The sequence below is a fragment of the Ipomoea nil genome, unplaced genomic scaffold, assembly GCF_001879475.1.
Source record: "Ipomoea nil cultivar Tokyo-kokei standard unplaced genomic scaffold, Asagao_1.1 scaffold3415, whole genome shotgun sequence".
In the NCBI taxonomy this organism is placed as follows: domain Eukaryota; kingdom Viridiplantae; phylum Streptophyta; class Magnoliopsida; order Solanales; family Convolvulaceae; genus Ipomoea; species Ipomoea nil.
In genome coordinates, this window is record NW_017619843.1 from 684,739 (window position 1) to 701,126 (window position 16,388).

At 36.1% G+C, this 16,388-nt stretch overlaps 1 protein-coding gene across 1 annotated transcript; it reads left to right on the forward strand.

Moving 5' to 3' along the window:
- The first annotated feature begins 290 nt into the window (after positions 1-290).
- On the forward strand, positions 291-6,993 carry LOC109171320 (gibberellin-regulated protein 9-like). The gene is made up of 4 exons (XM_019320393.1): positions 291-545; positions 835-885; positions 1,045-1,102; positions 6,560-6,993. The coding sequence occupies exons 1-4, from the start codon at positions 501-503 to the stop codon at positions 6,739-6,741; spliced, it is 336 nt and encodes a 111-aa protein (XP_019175938.1). The 5' UTR covers positions 291-500; the 3' UTR covers positions 6,742-6,993.
- Positions 6,994-16,388: the final 9,395 nt, after the last annotated feature.

Below are 16,388 nucleotides of genomic sequence, written 5' to 3' on the forward strand. Positions count from 1 at the left end.
TTTAGTATATTAAAAATGTACTTTTTGTTATGATCCACGTAACACAATAATTTCTACTAGCAGTGGAGCGGGCCTAATGGGGCAAACCAGCCCGGAGTGACACTCCTGAGAAAGGGGATAAGACATGCATGCATCCCAATAATGCCATATTAGACTGCATAATATAATATGACATTTCATCTTAATTATTTTCCAGATAACCAATATATGGTGCCAATGTGTTAAGGGGACCATATATATATAAAAGCATGCCCGCATGCCTTTCTCACCTTATTCTCTGTATACTTTTTGTCCACAGCTGTGCAGCTCACATGGAAGCATTTTAAGTCAGGTGCAACAACAAAAAGGCATTACAAACCTCCAAACCGAATACACTCATGTTATCTTGTGTTTTCATATCAACATTATTAATATGGCATCAATGCACTCTCTTTCCCTCTCTGCTATAAATATATATACCTTTCATCCTCACCTCCTCGTCATATCTTTCTTCTCCAAACATGAAAATCTTCTCAATCTTCTTCATCGCCATTCTCCTCATACAGGTATAATATATATATACTTTTGAATTAAACTAACAATTTACAAGATTAGGATGTTTTCCAATTTCTTAAACAACAAATGATGTATATCAATTCGATATTTTGCACCAAATATATTATACCATATTATACTGTCTTATTTCATTAACACATAAGTCATGATGAAGTTAGTTAATTCACAAATGATCGGTGCAAATAAAGAATTGGAGCTTCTTGACTTAACTACGTCAAATGGTACAAGATTTTGTGCGGTATAATATTCTAATTTTAGACTAAATTCACTATGTTATAGGGGTTTGGAGAGGCATTGCTCATGGATGACTTCAATAATTCTGTGACCCAAGTAAGTTCATTCTCTTATATTTGTTCAGTTGTTCTGGAGACTGGAGCCTGCCTTCCTCTCATACAATGCCCTCTGTTACATTTTTCTTTAACTAGTTTATTTTTTCTTCATCTAGTACAAGTTCTAATTCTCTGATTATATTTTTCATTTTTCAATAAGATCAATGAAGACGGTAGAGACGGAGCCCTTTTCAAAAAAAGTCATCATCCAAAAATAAGTAAGTTTATTCTTGAGCCCCTTCATTATTGTCCACGTAAAATCATTGTTGAAAAATCGCGTCTAGGCGCCGGCCATCTAGAATATCACTGTAATTGGTGTTCTAGGTAGCCGGCTGCCTAGTCGACCAATATTAGTTATTGTTCAATTTTTTTAAATAGGTTATTTCGCTCAAAACGACGTCATTTTGAGCGAAATAACCTTAAATTGTTCAGAACGATGTCATTTGGAGTTTCAACTTGATTATTTTCTCTATGATTTTATTAATTGATCGATTTGAAAGTTTGGAAGTAAGTTGATACTCTTTGAGTTGTGACTTTGTGGAATTGTTTTTTTTTTTTTTTTTTTTTTTTAATTCTTTAAATCTCTATACAATTTTTACAATTCTAGATGTTTTAAGGTTAATATTTAATATTTTAGTATAAACTATTAAAGTATAAATAGTTTATAATTATCAAGTCTTAAATTAAAAATAAAAAATAAAAAAAAGGGGTGCCTAGGCACCTCAGGAGCCGGAAAAGCAACTAGCGATTTTTTGAACACTGCATAGAATAAGGTTTTCAATTTCATGCTTACGCTTAGTGTTTGAAGGATGATGTTTTCATGGAGTATTATTTGTGTATTAAAAGTGTTAGTAATAGTACAATTACACTTTTGGTCATCAAATTTAGAAAGTCTAAAATGCTTTTACTTTTATCAAATTAAACTCCACCCTTCTTGATAGGCTTCTAAGACATTTTGAACTGAACTCAATTGATTTGAAAAAAGTCTATAGATTAAAAATAGTCAAATTGATTGTTGATGATCAAAAGTACATAAATACATTGCTATAATTGATGGACCAAAACTCTAAAAGTAGAACCAATTATTAAAAATGATCATGCTTACTATTTGTAGATGTTTTAGTTAATTTCAACGGAGATCCCTTATCTTTGGTGATAATTCTAAATTTAGTCATAGACTATCGGTTTTGCCATTTAACACCACAGACTATTATATTTTGCACACTTTTAGTCTTTTCGATGACTTTTTTGGTGAAATTCTATTTTAGGCAAGTGTATTTTCATCTCCTCAATTTTTATTTGACATGTTAAATACAATGGGGTCTCTAAATACGCATACGTATAGTCTACCAAGTAGGTCCGCGAGCTCGAGTAACTTAGACAGTGGGTCGGACGTAGGGCTGTTAACGAACCGAACATAAACGAACGGAGGTTGTTCGTGTTCGTTTGTAAAGAATTTTGGAGTGTTCGTGTTCGTTTGTTAAGCGTTCATTAGTATTTGTTAACGCTCGCGAACATGTTTACGAACGTGTTCGTTAATGTTCGCGAACACGTTCACGAACATGTTCGTTAATGTTCGCGAACACGTTCACGAACATGTTCGTTTACAAGCACGTTCGTGAACACTTAATAACCAAACATCTGCACATGTTTATGATCACAATTCGTTCGTGAACAAGAAATAATCTAAGTTCATAAACAATAGCCAAACAAACAACATAAACAAGCTTGTTCATGAACATTATTAAATGAACACTAAACAAACTTGTTCATGAACATTATTAAGCGAACACTAAACGAGCTTGTTCGCGAACAATATTAAACAAATTAAACAGACGAGCTTGTTCATGATCTATTAGCAAACTAGCTTACAACTATTCAGACTATGTTTGTTTATTAACAAAGCTCTAAAATTTGTTTGTTAATGTTCGTTTACCTTAATAAACGAACATAAACGAACGCTTACCAAACAGGAATTCAAACACGAGTAGTTTATCGAAAGCTCTGTTTGCTAACACCCCTAGTCGAACATTCCTGAGCTAAGAGGTGTTTGTAGGTGGTGAATAAGTTATTTACCAAAATAATATATGGAGTATATAAAAAAAAATATATATATATATATATATATATATATATATATATATATATATATATAAACGAAAAATGGAATTTAATTTGTTTAAAAATTAATTCCAACCAAATTTTGGTATGAAACTAAGAATAATATATATATATATATATATATATATATATATATATATATATATATATAATGAAAAAGGGTTTTATAATTTGTAATATAAACCCAATGAACAAGAAATGAGAAGAAGGAGAAATTCGAGTCGATGTATAACACATACTTTTATTAAAATCGATTTGCTACCTCCCGAAGGTGTTAGAAGTATTGTATCGTCAGTCTCCCAAGATAAAATGGATTACGATTTAATGTTTGAGCACTCAAACGAAAAACTCAGCGAACTAGAACACAAGCTGAGCACTACTTCATACAATTTAAGAAAGTGTTGGCAGAAATTTTCTAGTGAAAAACGAGAGAGGAGATGAGAGGAAACAAACGGATTTTGATAAATCCAAATCCAGCAACACAAACAATCTGCCACAACAAAGTATTTATAAGATAAGGTAAAATAATTAGCTTTAACACTGGTTTATAAGAGAATGGTACTATGGTAGGCATAGTTTACTCTTCGGATTCACTACTCGGACAGTGGCTCTAAGTTGGAAAAATTAAAATTTATACGAAATATTGGCATAACATAGTTCGCTAGGCTAGCCAATTTTTGGACGACATTCGTGCTCACAGTTGCCCGCATATGTAATAATTTTAATATTTGATTTTTACAAAGCCTTTCCTCTTTCCACCTCCATTTTTCAACTCAAATAGGTGTACTTTTAGAATCAATTTCTCGTTCACCAATGTGGGTCACCCATCCCACCTCCATTTAATGTGGGTCACCCATCCCACCTCCATTTTTTAACTCAAATAGGTGTACTTTTAGAATCAATTTCTCGTTCACCAATGTGGGTCACCCATCCCGGGGCGCTACACTATGCTTACTTCCCAGTGGGTGCATTTTTCAACTCAAATGTGGGTCACCCATCCCGGGGGCGCTACACTATGCTTACTTCCCAGTGGGTGCATTTTTCAACTCAAATGTGGGTCACCCATCCCGGTGCTTACTTCTCAGTGGGTCACCCATCCCGGGATTGCCGAAAGTCAAGCACGCTTAACCACAAAGTTCTACCTGGGGGTGCATTTTTCAACTCAAATGTGGGTCGGGGCCCTACACTATGCTTACTTCCAGTGGGTGCATTTTTCAACTCAAATGTGGGTCACCCATCCCGGTGCTTACTTCTCAGTGGGTCACCCATCCCGGGATTGCCGAAAGTCAAGCACGCTTAACCACAGAGTTCTATGGTACCTGGTTGCCATATCGTACTTAAAACCAATTGGTGATAGGTAGGTGGACATTGACCATTTAACCACATCTCTCCATGGTAACCCACAGTGCCAAGTCCTGAATTAAGCAGTGGCTGAACTCGGCCAACCTGGCCGACGCCCAACAATCCCACTCCTAGCACCTGCCGCACTGGACTCGGCTTTCGCCTCGCCATCGATTCGAACCCGTGACCTCTGCTCTAATACCAATTGTTGGATCGGAAGTCAAGCACGCTTAACCACAGAGTTCTATGGTACCTGGTTGCCATATCCTACTTAAAACCAATTGGTGATAGGTAGATGGACATTAACCATTTAACCACATCTCTCCATTGTAAGTCACAACACCACGTCCCGAATCGAGTAGCGGCTGAACTCGGCCAACCCGGCCGATGCCAACAGACCCCACATATATTTGTATCGCAAAATAGCCACTTAAATGTCATTATTAAGCTAAAAATTCCAATAGTATTATTAGTGAGAAGGTCCAAAAGTCCCTCCTCAAGGCATTTAATGTGCCTTATATAAAGGGCTGAAAAGGGGATACATGCTAGGAGCTCGGCATATCCGTCACGTGTATCGCATGAATTGAGGAAGTCGCAAGCGTCGCCGATACATCCACATGCCAAGAGATTCATGACGCCATCTGATTATGATGTGATCGGGTATAGCGGTGTTGGCTGTATTTATCTGCTAAGTATAGGAGTCATTATGTTCGGGACAACCCGGTCGAGCGCTAGGGTCAGGAACTCCTCCCGAGCCCAAGGTTTTCCGTGCAACAACTAATAATCCTAAAAGAATAAACTTGTGCCTCACCTCGAGTCGGGTTGGGCACTGAAGGGATCGGGCGAGATCGGGAGGTGTCCCTCTCGATATACAGAATACATGCCAAGTAGATATACGGTCATACGCCCGAGGGATATTCCCTATCATTATTATTATTATTTCCCCAATGAGTTAATTCCAGCAAAGGTCCCTTGTCTTTGGTCACAATTCAAAATTTAGTTACAGGTAATCATTTTTACCATTTAACACCCCAAACTATCATATTTTGGAGACTTTTGGTTTTTTCATTGAAACCCTATTTTAGGAAGGGTATTTTTTAATGACAAAGAATATGTTTTTTTTTTCTCTACATCTATAGTAATAATTCACATAATGATGGACTAAAACAATAGTGGTCAGATTGAAGACGACCGTGTGGTAACACCCTGAGCTTTCCAACTGCGTTGCAAAATGAATCCCCAACACCCGGAGGTCCTCATGTACTCGATATCGTCATTGTGTAGGGTTGAAGGAGATGAAGACAAGAGTTATGTGAAGGAGATGTTGCAATCAAAGACTGAAGAGAAGAAATTAAATTGGAAATGGAAAAAAAAAAACCAACGCAAAAAATCAAAAAATTAAAAATTGAAAAGACAAAAATGTCATTGCCTAAAATGGGGTTTCACAGGAAAAAGCCATCTGAAGGACCAAAAGTGTCCAAGATATGATAGTATAGTTTGTTAAATGGAAAAAATAATGACTGTCTGGGACTGAATTTGGAATTTCCACTAAAGACAAAGAATCTCTGCTGGAATTAACTCATTGGAATTTAAAAAAAAAATTGAAGAGACGAAATTACCCTTCTAAAATAGGGTTTCACTGCAAAAGTCATCGAAATGATCAAAAGTGTCTAAAATCTGATAGTCTAGAGTGTTAAATGGCAAAAACGATAGCATGGCACTAAATTTGAAATTGCCACCAAAGACAAGGTAATTCCTCTGGAATTAACATTTTATGAAATTATCATATATAGTATTTTCAATTATTTTTATGCTTTTATTTATTTACAGTAGTACCCCTTCTTTCTAAATTTCAATTTATGTTATATTAAAAAAAAAACTCACACATTTATAAAGAGAAAATATGAAAATAATCACTTAAATTAGATACCCAACAGAGCATCAGATAACCTATGTGTTCTTGTACACTGAGAAGATGACTAATCTGATCCATTTATTTGGATAGATAATGGTTGAATTGAGGGTTGCTGAAAAATAAGAAGAAAAGAAACAGAGTCATTTTTATAAATATCATAAATTTGAAAATTTATATTAATTATAAAATTAATTTCATATTTTTAAAATAAAACTTTAACCATTGATGAACCTTGATGGGCGGTTCAAATCGGTACAAAAATAACTTTATTTTTTATATTTATATGTATATTGTACAGATTGTGGACATGCATGCGCAAGAAGATGTAGGAAAGCATCAAGAAAGAATGTGTGCAGCAGGGCATGCAAGACATGCTGCCGAAGATGCAACTGCGTCCCGCCGGGAACTTACGGCAACAAGCATCTTTGCCCTTGCTATGCCCGCCTTAAGACTCATGGAAACAAGCTTAAGTGTCCATGATTTGTCTTGACAAATAACAAACTATCAGGCTGGGGTGTGAGGGAGTTTAAGATGGGCGATTCTACCTTTTGTCACAAGCATGTTATCAACCTAATAAGACGGATCGGATAATATATTATTAACATGACAATGTAATAATTAAAAGAATAAATAGACTTCCATCATTCGTTATTGTTGTCTAAAATTTAAAATACTTTTAAAACATTGCATTTTCCAATCTTGGTAATAAAGGTAATGATGGTTTATGTGTTAGTGACTTGGGGTATGTGTGACATTTTTTGCGTTGGTTGTATGTCTTGTATTTCCCTATTTGTAGCCGCATCTTCTATGTCCGCTTTTTATAAATTTTTACGTGAAAAAAAAAATTAAAAGGGAAAAAAAATAAGAAATTTGAAAAGATAATATTGACCCTTATTAGGACACTTTGTATTTGAGTCACATTATGACTCCCTATCCTAGTCTTTCTATGATTCTGTATTGTATATATTTCCTCAATCTGTTCAGTTGTAATCACAGTTCATCTAATACAGCTAACTTAAATAACTAGATAAACAAGCTAAACATCCATTAAAGATAAAGCGGAAGCAAGTCTAAACGGGGATATTATGCCACACCTATCACAACATAGGTTCATAGGCTAAGTCTACAACTCCAATATAACAACACATGTCTAAGGCACACGGGCCACAAAACATCTAGGGCTCACAGGCCAAACATAAACTAAGAAAAGGAAAGGGCTACACTAGCTACCGTTTCCACTAGCGCGCTCTCCCACTAAGCAAAACCTGTAAACAACATATAGATAAGGGATGACACCCGGTCAGCGAATAATGCTGGTAACCGACCAATACGCGTTAAGTATCAAATTATAGATAGATAGAATAAAATGCAGTTGAAACGGGGAATACCATATATATATCATTTGAAAACCAAGAGTGAAACCACAATAGACTCATAAGCACTCTCAACAAGGATTAAGACCAACAATCTCATCAAGATAAGAGAAACCACAAACAACAAATGACAACACAACTCTACGTGTAACCTACCCTTCACGAGGTAGTGTTCACCATAGACATGCTCAAAGCAAGGAATACAACAACAACATCATAATGATCAACACATTTCAATAACAAGTACCAAGTCCAACCTTATTCCATAGTGCTACCCTTATGGCTACCCTCGGCCTTATCACAGTTCCAACTTGTACCTCCGAGTGCCACCCTATACTTCTGAGTCCAACCTTTTACCTCCTGGGACCGTCGTCCCCCACCAAACTGCCGCCAAACAATACCGCCGAACTCTCAGTACACGAGGATACCATTAAATATCATAGTCGCATACTGCCGAACTCATGAGCAAAGCTCAGTAACAAACCACCAATTTCATCATAGTCACACATAGTCATCATCAAGAGGATTGAGGCTCATAAATAGCCCAATCAAGTATCAACAGAACTCAATGATCACACATGATCCAATCACAAGAGTCAATCAAGAGAATTCAACGAATAGCAAGATACAATACTCAACAATCACGGTGGACTCCAATCCACGACCAACACGGTGGACAACACAAGTTTCCATCCTCAACAAGAAGGAACAAACCGCACATACTCGCATAACGACATCAAAACAAGCATGCTTATCAAATGGGCAAACCAAGATAATTCCAACGAATCACAAAGACTCAATCATCAATCCAACAAATCACAAGGTTGGGCCGTTAGCACGATTCATGTCATACCCCATATTTTTGGACACTGTATGTATATTTCGTAATCCTTGTTCTCCGGATTTTATTTTAATTCTTAGGCTTCCTAATAATCCTGCAGTTAATATTCTTAATCCTATAATATATATGACTTGCGTACAGTGTAAGTATATAGATATGATAGGAATATATATACTGTACCTAATCTATATATTTATACATATGTATATTTTAATATATAAGTCAGCACACTCTGCATATAGTAAAAAAAAAAAAAAAGGAAAACCGCTATGTGATATAGATATTTATATAGTTATATATTACGTGTACAAATATAGATAGGTGTCTAAGCTAATTATTAAATTATCCTAATTAGTTATTATTAGCTAATGTAGGTATCCTACTCCCTGACCACGACTAATATTAGTAGTCTCATTAGACTAGTATCCTAGAACCATTAGTAATCTCAAATAGTGTTGGTAATTATGCGCGGCTAAATAGGAGAAGGCAGAACCTAGCAAATCCATTATTTTGTTTACTAATTTCCTCAAACAACGTCACCAGTTTCTCATCATCATCATCTTTAGCCGACACCATTAATTCACACCTTGCCTTCTCAATTCGAAGGAGAGTTTACGGAGGGGCGATCGTAGGATTTGGTTTAAGGGTTTTATTGATTTTGAAATATAGATAAGATTTATGTTATCTAAAATTCTTTTAACCCCATAATAAACAAAATCATTTTTTCTAATTGTTTATGTGAAAACCTTTTTCTTTAAAAATCTATTTTGTTATTTTTGATAGTTGTTATGTGGTTCATGATCCTTGTGAATTGTGTGTTCGATATAAAAATTGTTTGATGATGACATGATATATATGTACATTATATATTCGTATATACATTCTGTGCATTCATATGTAATTTATAAGTATTGATATGTAATTAGGAAAGATGTATGTTCGCTGATCAATGCAATTGTGAATTTTAAAGCCAAACTATGATTTCGACAGTATGTATAATTGTATATATGCATATCAATAAGCATAATTTGTATGTAATATAAGTTGTGTTCGTATAAAGGAATTCATATGTCAGAATATTTATAAAATATTGGTGTATTATGTTTAGCGTACGAATATTTCGGTCATGGCATGTTAATTGGTATAAAAGTAATATTTAATTCATTTTGGTCATGGATGATTTTGTTGGGTAATAAGGTGGAAAATCCCAAAATAATAATAATCCTACGGAAAGATTAATATTATATGGGAAAAAACAGAAAACTGGGAAGGAAAAGGTGGAGTGTTTGGATATAGGTTTAGCACGAGTTCGAACACGGAGTTCTTTTCCTTAAAACCTTATTTGCTACCTCCCACAAGTGCTAGGAGCATTGTAGCCTAGGTTTCCCAGGATAAAACATGCTACGATTCCTTGTTTAAGCATCTAAACAAGGAACCCGGAAAACAAAGCAAAGTAGAGAACACTAGTTGGTAAAGAAGAGAGTAGAAGCAGAGTTTTGAGAAGCTGAAAGCTACTGGAATTTCTTTCGTTTTGTTGTACTGTGATGAAAAGCTACTGCTCTACCTCTAAGTAGGATTAAACTTAAACAGTATTAATTCCGTAACAGATGAGTTTAATCTGTACAACAAGCTGAACTTTTGGGTTTCAGACCGTTGGGGCGCAGGTTCAAACAAGAGCACACGAACCAGGCAACACGAGAGTGAGTGCACTACTCTCGTGGTCACAGGTGCCGGCGCACGCGAGCTCAGGCTTAATTTCAAGCCTTTTCGATCTCCTCTAGTTGGATTTTGATTTGCACCCCCCCCCCCCCCCCCCCCCCGTGCGAGAGAGCCTCTATGCTATACAATTCTACAAGCTTCAAAAGAGCTCATGTATATAAGGGGGGAAAATCTTGTTTCCAAACCAATGTGGGACAAAGTCCACTATTTTCCCTTCATTTCCCAACTCAAATGGGTCTACTTTGAGAATCAATATCTCATTCACCCATTATCCGTTTTGAGCGTACAATATATCAATCTCTTCGTCTTACTATGAAGAATACGAATCCACTTTGACCCAACCCAAATTGGAAGTGGACCCCACTGATAATTGTTCCACAAAATAGCCACTTAATATGCCATTTTATGCCATTTTAAGCTAATTTTTCCAACAGATTTATACTTGGATTTTTTCTCGTGAGGGTGGTCTCTCACATTTGATTATGGATTCCAGTGTGGGGTTGGTCTCTCGTATTTGGTTCTGGATTATTTTTATATACCTTGTGGGGTTGGTCTCTCACAATCGAGTTCGTTCTACCCATTGGGGTTGGACTCTCAATGGGGGTATGCATACTTAAGGGATTGATCTCGTGTCAACTGGGTTGGTCTCTGGTTGGTTGGTTTTGGTCACTGGGGCCGAAGTAATGGTCCTTGCCTTGTATTTCTCCTCCTCATTGACTTGGTGGTAAATAAAGGATTAAATCCTAATATTGAGAAAAGTTGTCAAACGTGAAAGTTAAGGTATTTTATGTAAATTAATTGATGATATAGTAAATTCTGGAATGTTATATGAAATTATAACTTATACTTATTATGTGGTTGACTTGGTAATTGGTAATTAAATGTGAAGAAATGGTAGGAGGGAGTATTGCAAGTATAATGTGAATAAGGGGTTAATGTGGAATTATGTAATTCAAGGTGTTATATGCTATGCGTAAAATGTTTTACGGGGTGGAGTAAGTCTTAACAGTTGTTGTATGCTGAGTTTGTCCCCTCTTTAGTTATCTTGCAGGTAATGTTTCATGAGCATTTGGAGCATGAGAGCGTTTCACCTTTCTTGTTAGAGCTTTGGAGATTTATTTATTTTTATTAGATAATCTAGAAGTTGTTTCTAGACAATTGTATTTAATTTTTTATACTAGTATTAGTTTTGGATTGTTTCTAGTAGTTGTGGTTTTAGCCTGTGCGTTTGGATAAATGTTGTTATCTAAATGTGGCGGTAGCATCCCCTATGCCCTCGTTTTGTTTTTAGCTTCCGCAATTTAAACAATGTTTTATAATTAAATAAAAGAAAAAAAAATTAAAAATTTCTCAGATTTTGGTTTTGGAAAATGGGGGTGTTACAAATTGGTATCAGAGCCCTAGGTTTGAGTCCTAGGATGTTAAGAAGTTGACTTTAAGAGCCTAAGCGGATGTTAGGTTTTGAGATGCAGGCATAGGAATTATAATTTGCTAGGAATTTAAAATTTGGAATAACCGCGGTGAGGAAATGTGATTTTGCATATTGTGCTTTTGCATTACTTGTGATTATTGGTAACCTGTTATGATATTTGAATCTTGGTGGATTATTGAATTTTTTTGTGATTTTTCCATTTGGTGGAAATTTTGTTTCTCAATAGATGGTGGACTTGTTTATTTGGTTGAGCATGAAAGTTGGACTACTTTGAAATATTGAATTGTTATGGTAATTGAATTGTTGTGAATTAATTGATTTTTTTTTAGTAGAGGCCTGTTTAGTAGTGGTGGACTTGTTAAGATCTCTAGTGATGGCATTTGTGCTAGTGGTTCTTCTTTTGGATACCCGCTTATGGTATGAATTTAGTACAACCCCCCAGCGGTAACGCTGTTAATTTTGTTGTAGAATAGTCATCATGCCGCCAAGAAGGAACGTGTCCGCTCACGAAGGTAGTGATGGTGGGAACGAAATCATTGCTCCCACTAATGCTCAACTGGCTCATGGACTTCAACAGTTGACACAAGCTTTGGGTGCTACGTTACTTCAGAATGGCAATGGAAACGATGTGGCTAAAAAGGTTTCTAGTCTCAATCCTCCTTTTTATGGCGGACAAGAAGATCCCCGTGTGCTTGAGGATTGGATAAGAGCTTTTGAAAGTTGTTGGATGCTATTGGTTGCCCTGCGGACCAAAAGGTGGAGGCTGCTGTGTACTACTTGCAACAAGAAGCTGACATTTGGTGGGTAAATAATGGTCATGCTCTTAGTCAACAACCTGACTTTGACTGGGAGGTCTTCAAGGATGGTATGAGGGATCGATTCTATCCTGAACATGTTAAGGCTGCAATGTATGAGGAGTTCTTACACTTAAAGCAAGAATTTGTCTGTGCAAGAGTATCATGCGAAATTATTGGAGCTTGCTCGTTTTGCACCTAGGTTGGTTCCTGATGAGTATAGCAAGACACAGAAATTCATTAGTGGACTGAATTTTGGAATTCAAAAGGTAATTTGCGCCCTTGATCTTGAAACACTAAATAAGGCATACAATAAGGCTGCTAACCTTTATCGTGTGGAGTTGATTGAAAGAGAAGCCAACATGAAGAGTAGGAAGAGGATGGAGAGCAACGAGGAAGATAACAAGCAAGGGGATAAAAGACCAAAGTTCAACAATCAATTGTCAAATAAAGGATTTCAAAACAACAAGGGCAATGGAGGTTATGGTGGCAACAATGGGCAAGAAGGTCACTGGCAGAAACGCAATGGAATGGAGAGGTATCATTACTGCAAGAATGTGGAAATGGACACCCTGGGAAGGATTGCCAAGGAAATTTAGTGAAATGCTTCAAATGCCAAAAGTTGGGACATCGAGCATATGAATGTCATTTAGAACAAAATGGGAATCAACAAGGATTTAACGTTAATGGAGGAAATCAAAGAGGACCTAGACCTAACAATCATGGGACTGGAAACCGAGATCACAATGGTGGAGGCAGCAATGGAAATAAGAATGGGAACAATCAAGCAACTGATAATGGAGGTCAAAACAACCATGGTGGGAACAACAATCGAGGAAGGATCTTCGTCATGAGTAGAACTCAAGTTGAGGCCGGTGATATGGTTTCTGGTGATGTCGCATGATGCATTGACACAAGAGTGAATCACCTAGAGACGTATTCATCTTTGGTTTAATAGTTTGTGTAGGTTCGATTATAATAGTTGGTGAGACATTGCATATTTAGTTGCATATTATTTACTTTGATTGTGATATTTGATAAGTGGTAATCTATGTTTAATTTGAACTTTGTGCCTTATTCTAATGGTGATTGTCAAATAATTTCGATAATTGATTTGTGTGTTATTTGGCTAAGAACTTGCATTGAAGTTAAGGGGACGTAACTTTATTTCTTAGGAAAGGAGAATGTGATACCTGATCTTTGTGGTGTATTGAAGTTAAGTTTGAGTCTCTTGATTTCCCGATTTGTCGAGTCTTCCTTGTTTCATGTTGCCTTATGATTATGCTTCGGGGGCGAAGCATCTTTTAAGGTGGGTAGATTGTGATACCCGGTATTTTTCTATGGTTATGCTTCGGGGACGAAGCATCTTTTAAGGAGGGTAGAGTGTCATACCCCATATTTTTGGACACTGTATGTATATTTCGTAATCCTTGTTCTCCAGATTTTATTTTAATTCTTAGGCTTCCTAATAATCCTGCAGTTAATATTCTTAATCCTATAATATATATGACTTGCGTACAATGTAAGTATATAGATATGATATGAATATATATACTGTTATGTACCTAATCTATATATTTATACATATGTATATTTTAATATATAAGTCAGCACACGCTGCATATAGTAAAAAAAAAAAAGGAAAACCTAGGCTATGTGATATAGATATTTATATAGTTATATATTACGTGTACAGATATAGATAGGTGTCTAAGCTAATTATTAAATTATCCTAATTAGTTATTATTAGCTAATGTAGGTATCCTACTCCCTGACCACGACTAATATTAGTAGTCTCATTAGACTACTATCCTAGACCCATTAGTAATCTCAAATAGTGTTGGTAATTATGCACGACTAAATAGGAGAAGGTAGAACCTAGCAAATCCATTATTTTTTTTACTAATTTCCTCAAACAACGTCACTAGTTTCTCATCATCATTATCTTTAGCCGACACCATTAATTCACACCTCGCCTTCTCAATTTGAAGGAGAGTTTACGGAGGGGAGATCGTAGGATTTGGTTTAAGGGTGTTGACTCAAAGTGTTTTGTCAAAGTTATGTGCTAAAAGAATTACAGTTCCATAAAGGAATACCAGTCCTACGAGGAATAGTTATTGAAGAATACTAGTTCTAAAAGGATTTGTTGTTGAAGATTTTCTAGTTCTAGTTTGATTAGGAATAGCTTTGTTATTCACGAATCTGTTAGGATTAGCTATTATAAATAGGGGTTGTCCTTTATTGTAGAACTTAAGCATTCAACATTAATCTTGTGAGGTACGAGAGTATTTGAGAATAGGATACTAAATTCCCCTAGAAAGTAGTAAATGTGTTTAGGTTTCAATAGTTTGGTAGGAAAGATCATTCTATTGTGTAATCTCAGGTTCCAAACAATGTACTTTAAATATTGAGCTTTTAGAGGATTTAGGCAAGTTCTCAAATTGAGAAGTGCCTCGCAGATTAGGGTTGTTTGCCCGAACTGCGTTACAGATCGTTTGTGTTACAACGTTAGTTTCAATATCACTGTGTGCTGCGCTTCTACAAATTTTTAATTGGTATCAGAGCCAAACTGCTTAAGTTATTAGCAGGATCCTAATGGAGTTTCCCAGAGAAGGACTGTCAAGCACTAGGCCACCTGCCCTCATTGGCACGAATTTTTCCTACTGGAAAGCCAGAATGCAGATATACATCTTGGCACAAGGAGAAGGTGTCTGGAATGCTATAGAAAACGAATGGAAAACCCCAGTTGATGATAAAGGAAATAAAAAACCTAAAATTGACTGGAGTGAAGAAGAAAAAATAGAATATAACTTCAACTCGAAGACAATGAATGCAATCTATGGAGCTGTGAGCGAAGATACCTTCAAACTGATTGCCACCACTCGCATAGCAAAAACTGCGTGGAGTATATTATGTGATCATCATGAAGGGAACACGTCTGTAAGACAATCCAAATTACAGATGATTCAGACAAAGTTTGAAAACTTGAAAATGGAAGAAGAAGAAAATATCACACAATTTAGTGCCAGAGTTTTAAGCATCTCTGGAGATGCGTTTAACCTGGGCGAACCTATTCATGAACCTAGGCTCGTCAAAAAGGTCTTACGTTCCCTACCTGAGAGATTTATGATAAAGGTTACAGCCATCCAAGAAAACAAAGATCTAAACACCTACAAACTCAATGATCTAATGGGAAATCTGCAAACATATGAGCTTGAGATACTGCAAAAAGGGAAAAATAATGACAAAGGAATTGCGTTCCAATCAAAGCAGAAAGAAAGTCCATAAATTGATACTGAAACCATGGAACAATCAATTGCTCTCCTAACAAAAAATTTCAACAGAGTTCTCAAAAAATTCAACAAATTTAGAAACAAAAGTGCTTCAATCAATCAAGGGGCTTCCCAACTGGAGAAAATCAATTTATTTCAAAAAGAAGAGATAGTTCAAATACAGAAGGAATACAGTGCTATGAGTGCAAAGGGTTTCGACACATACAGTTAGAATGTGCTACATACCTTAAAAGAAAGAACAAGACATACATGACAACATTAAGTGATGACTCAGACAGTGAAGAAGACACCAACACCAATTTCGTAGCATTCACCGCAAATCATGAAAATAACAACGGAGAAGATATACAAGAATTACTAGAGGCATATACTCAACTACATGCCAAATGGGAACAAATCATCGAAGTAAATCTAGAACTCATGGAAGAAAATCAGTTTCTAAAAGATGAAAAAGATAGAGGAGAAAAACGGTTCAAAGAAGCTCAAAATGAATTATTGGACTCCAAAAACAGAGAGGCAAAACTGCTACAAGAAATCAAGGATCTAACTGAAAGGCCTAGGACTCCACTCTCAGCCTCCAGTGAAAACCAGCAAACTGAAAATTCTGAGGTGTCACAACATCACTTCCAACATCGAAGAAGAATCAGATGCTACTACTGTCACAGACTCGGGCAC

What these genes read in the sequence shown, in the direction of transcription:
- LOC109171320 (XM_019320393.1), top strand. Translation starts at nt 501, where the DNA reads ATGAAAATCTTCTCAATCTTCTTCATCGCCATTCTCCTCATACAG. An exon ending in TCGCCATTCTCCTCATACAG is followed by an intron (nt 546 to 834) that starts GTATAATATATA and finishes ACTATGTTATAG; the next exon opens with GGGTTTGGAGAGGCATTGCT. An exon ending in AAGTCATCATCCAAAAATAA is followed by an intron (nt 1,103 to 6,559) that starts GTAAGTTTATTC and finishes TATATTGTACAG; the next exon opens with ATTGTGGACATGCATGCGCA.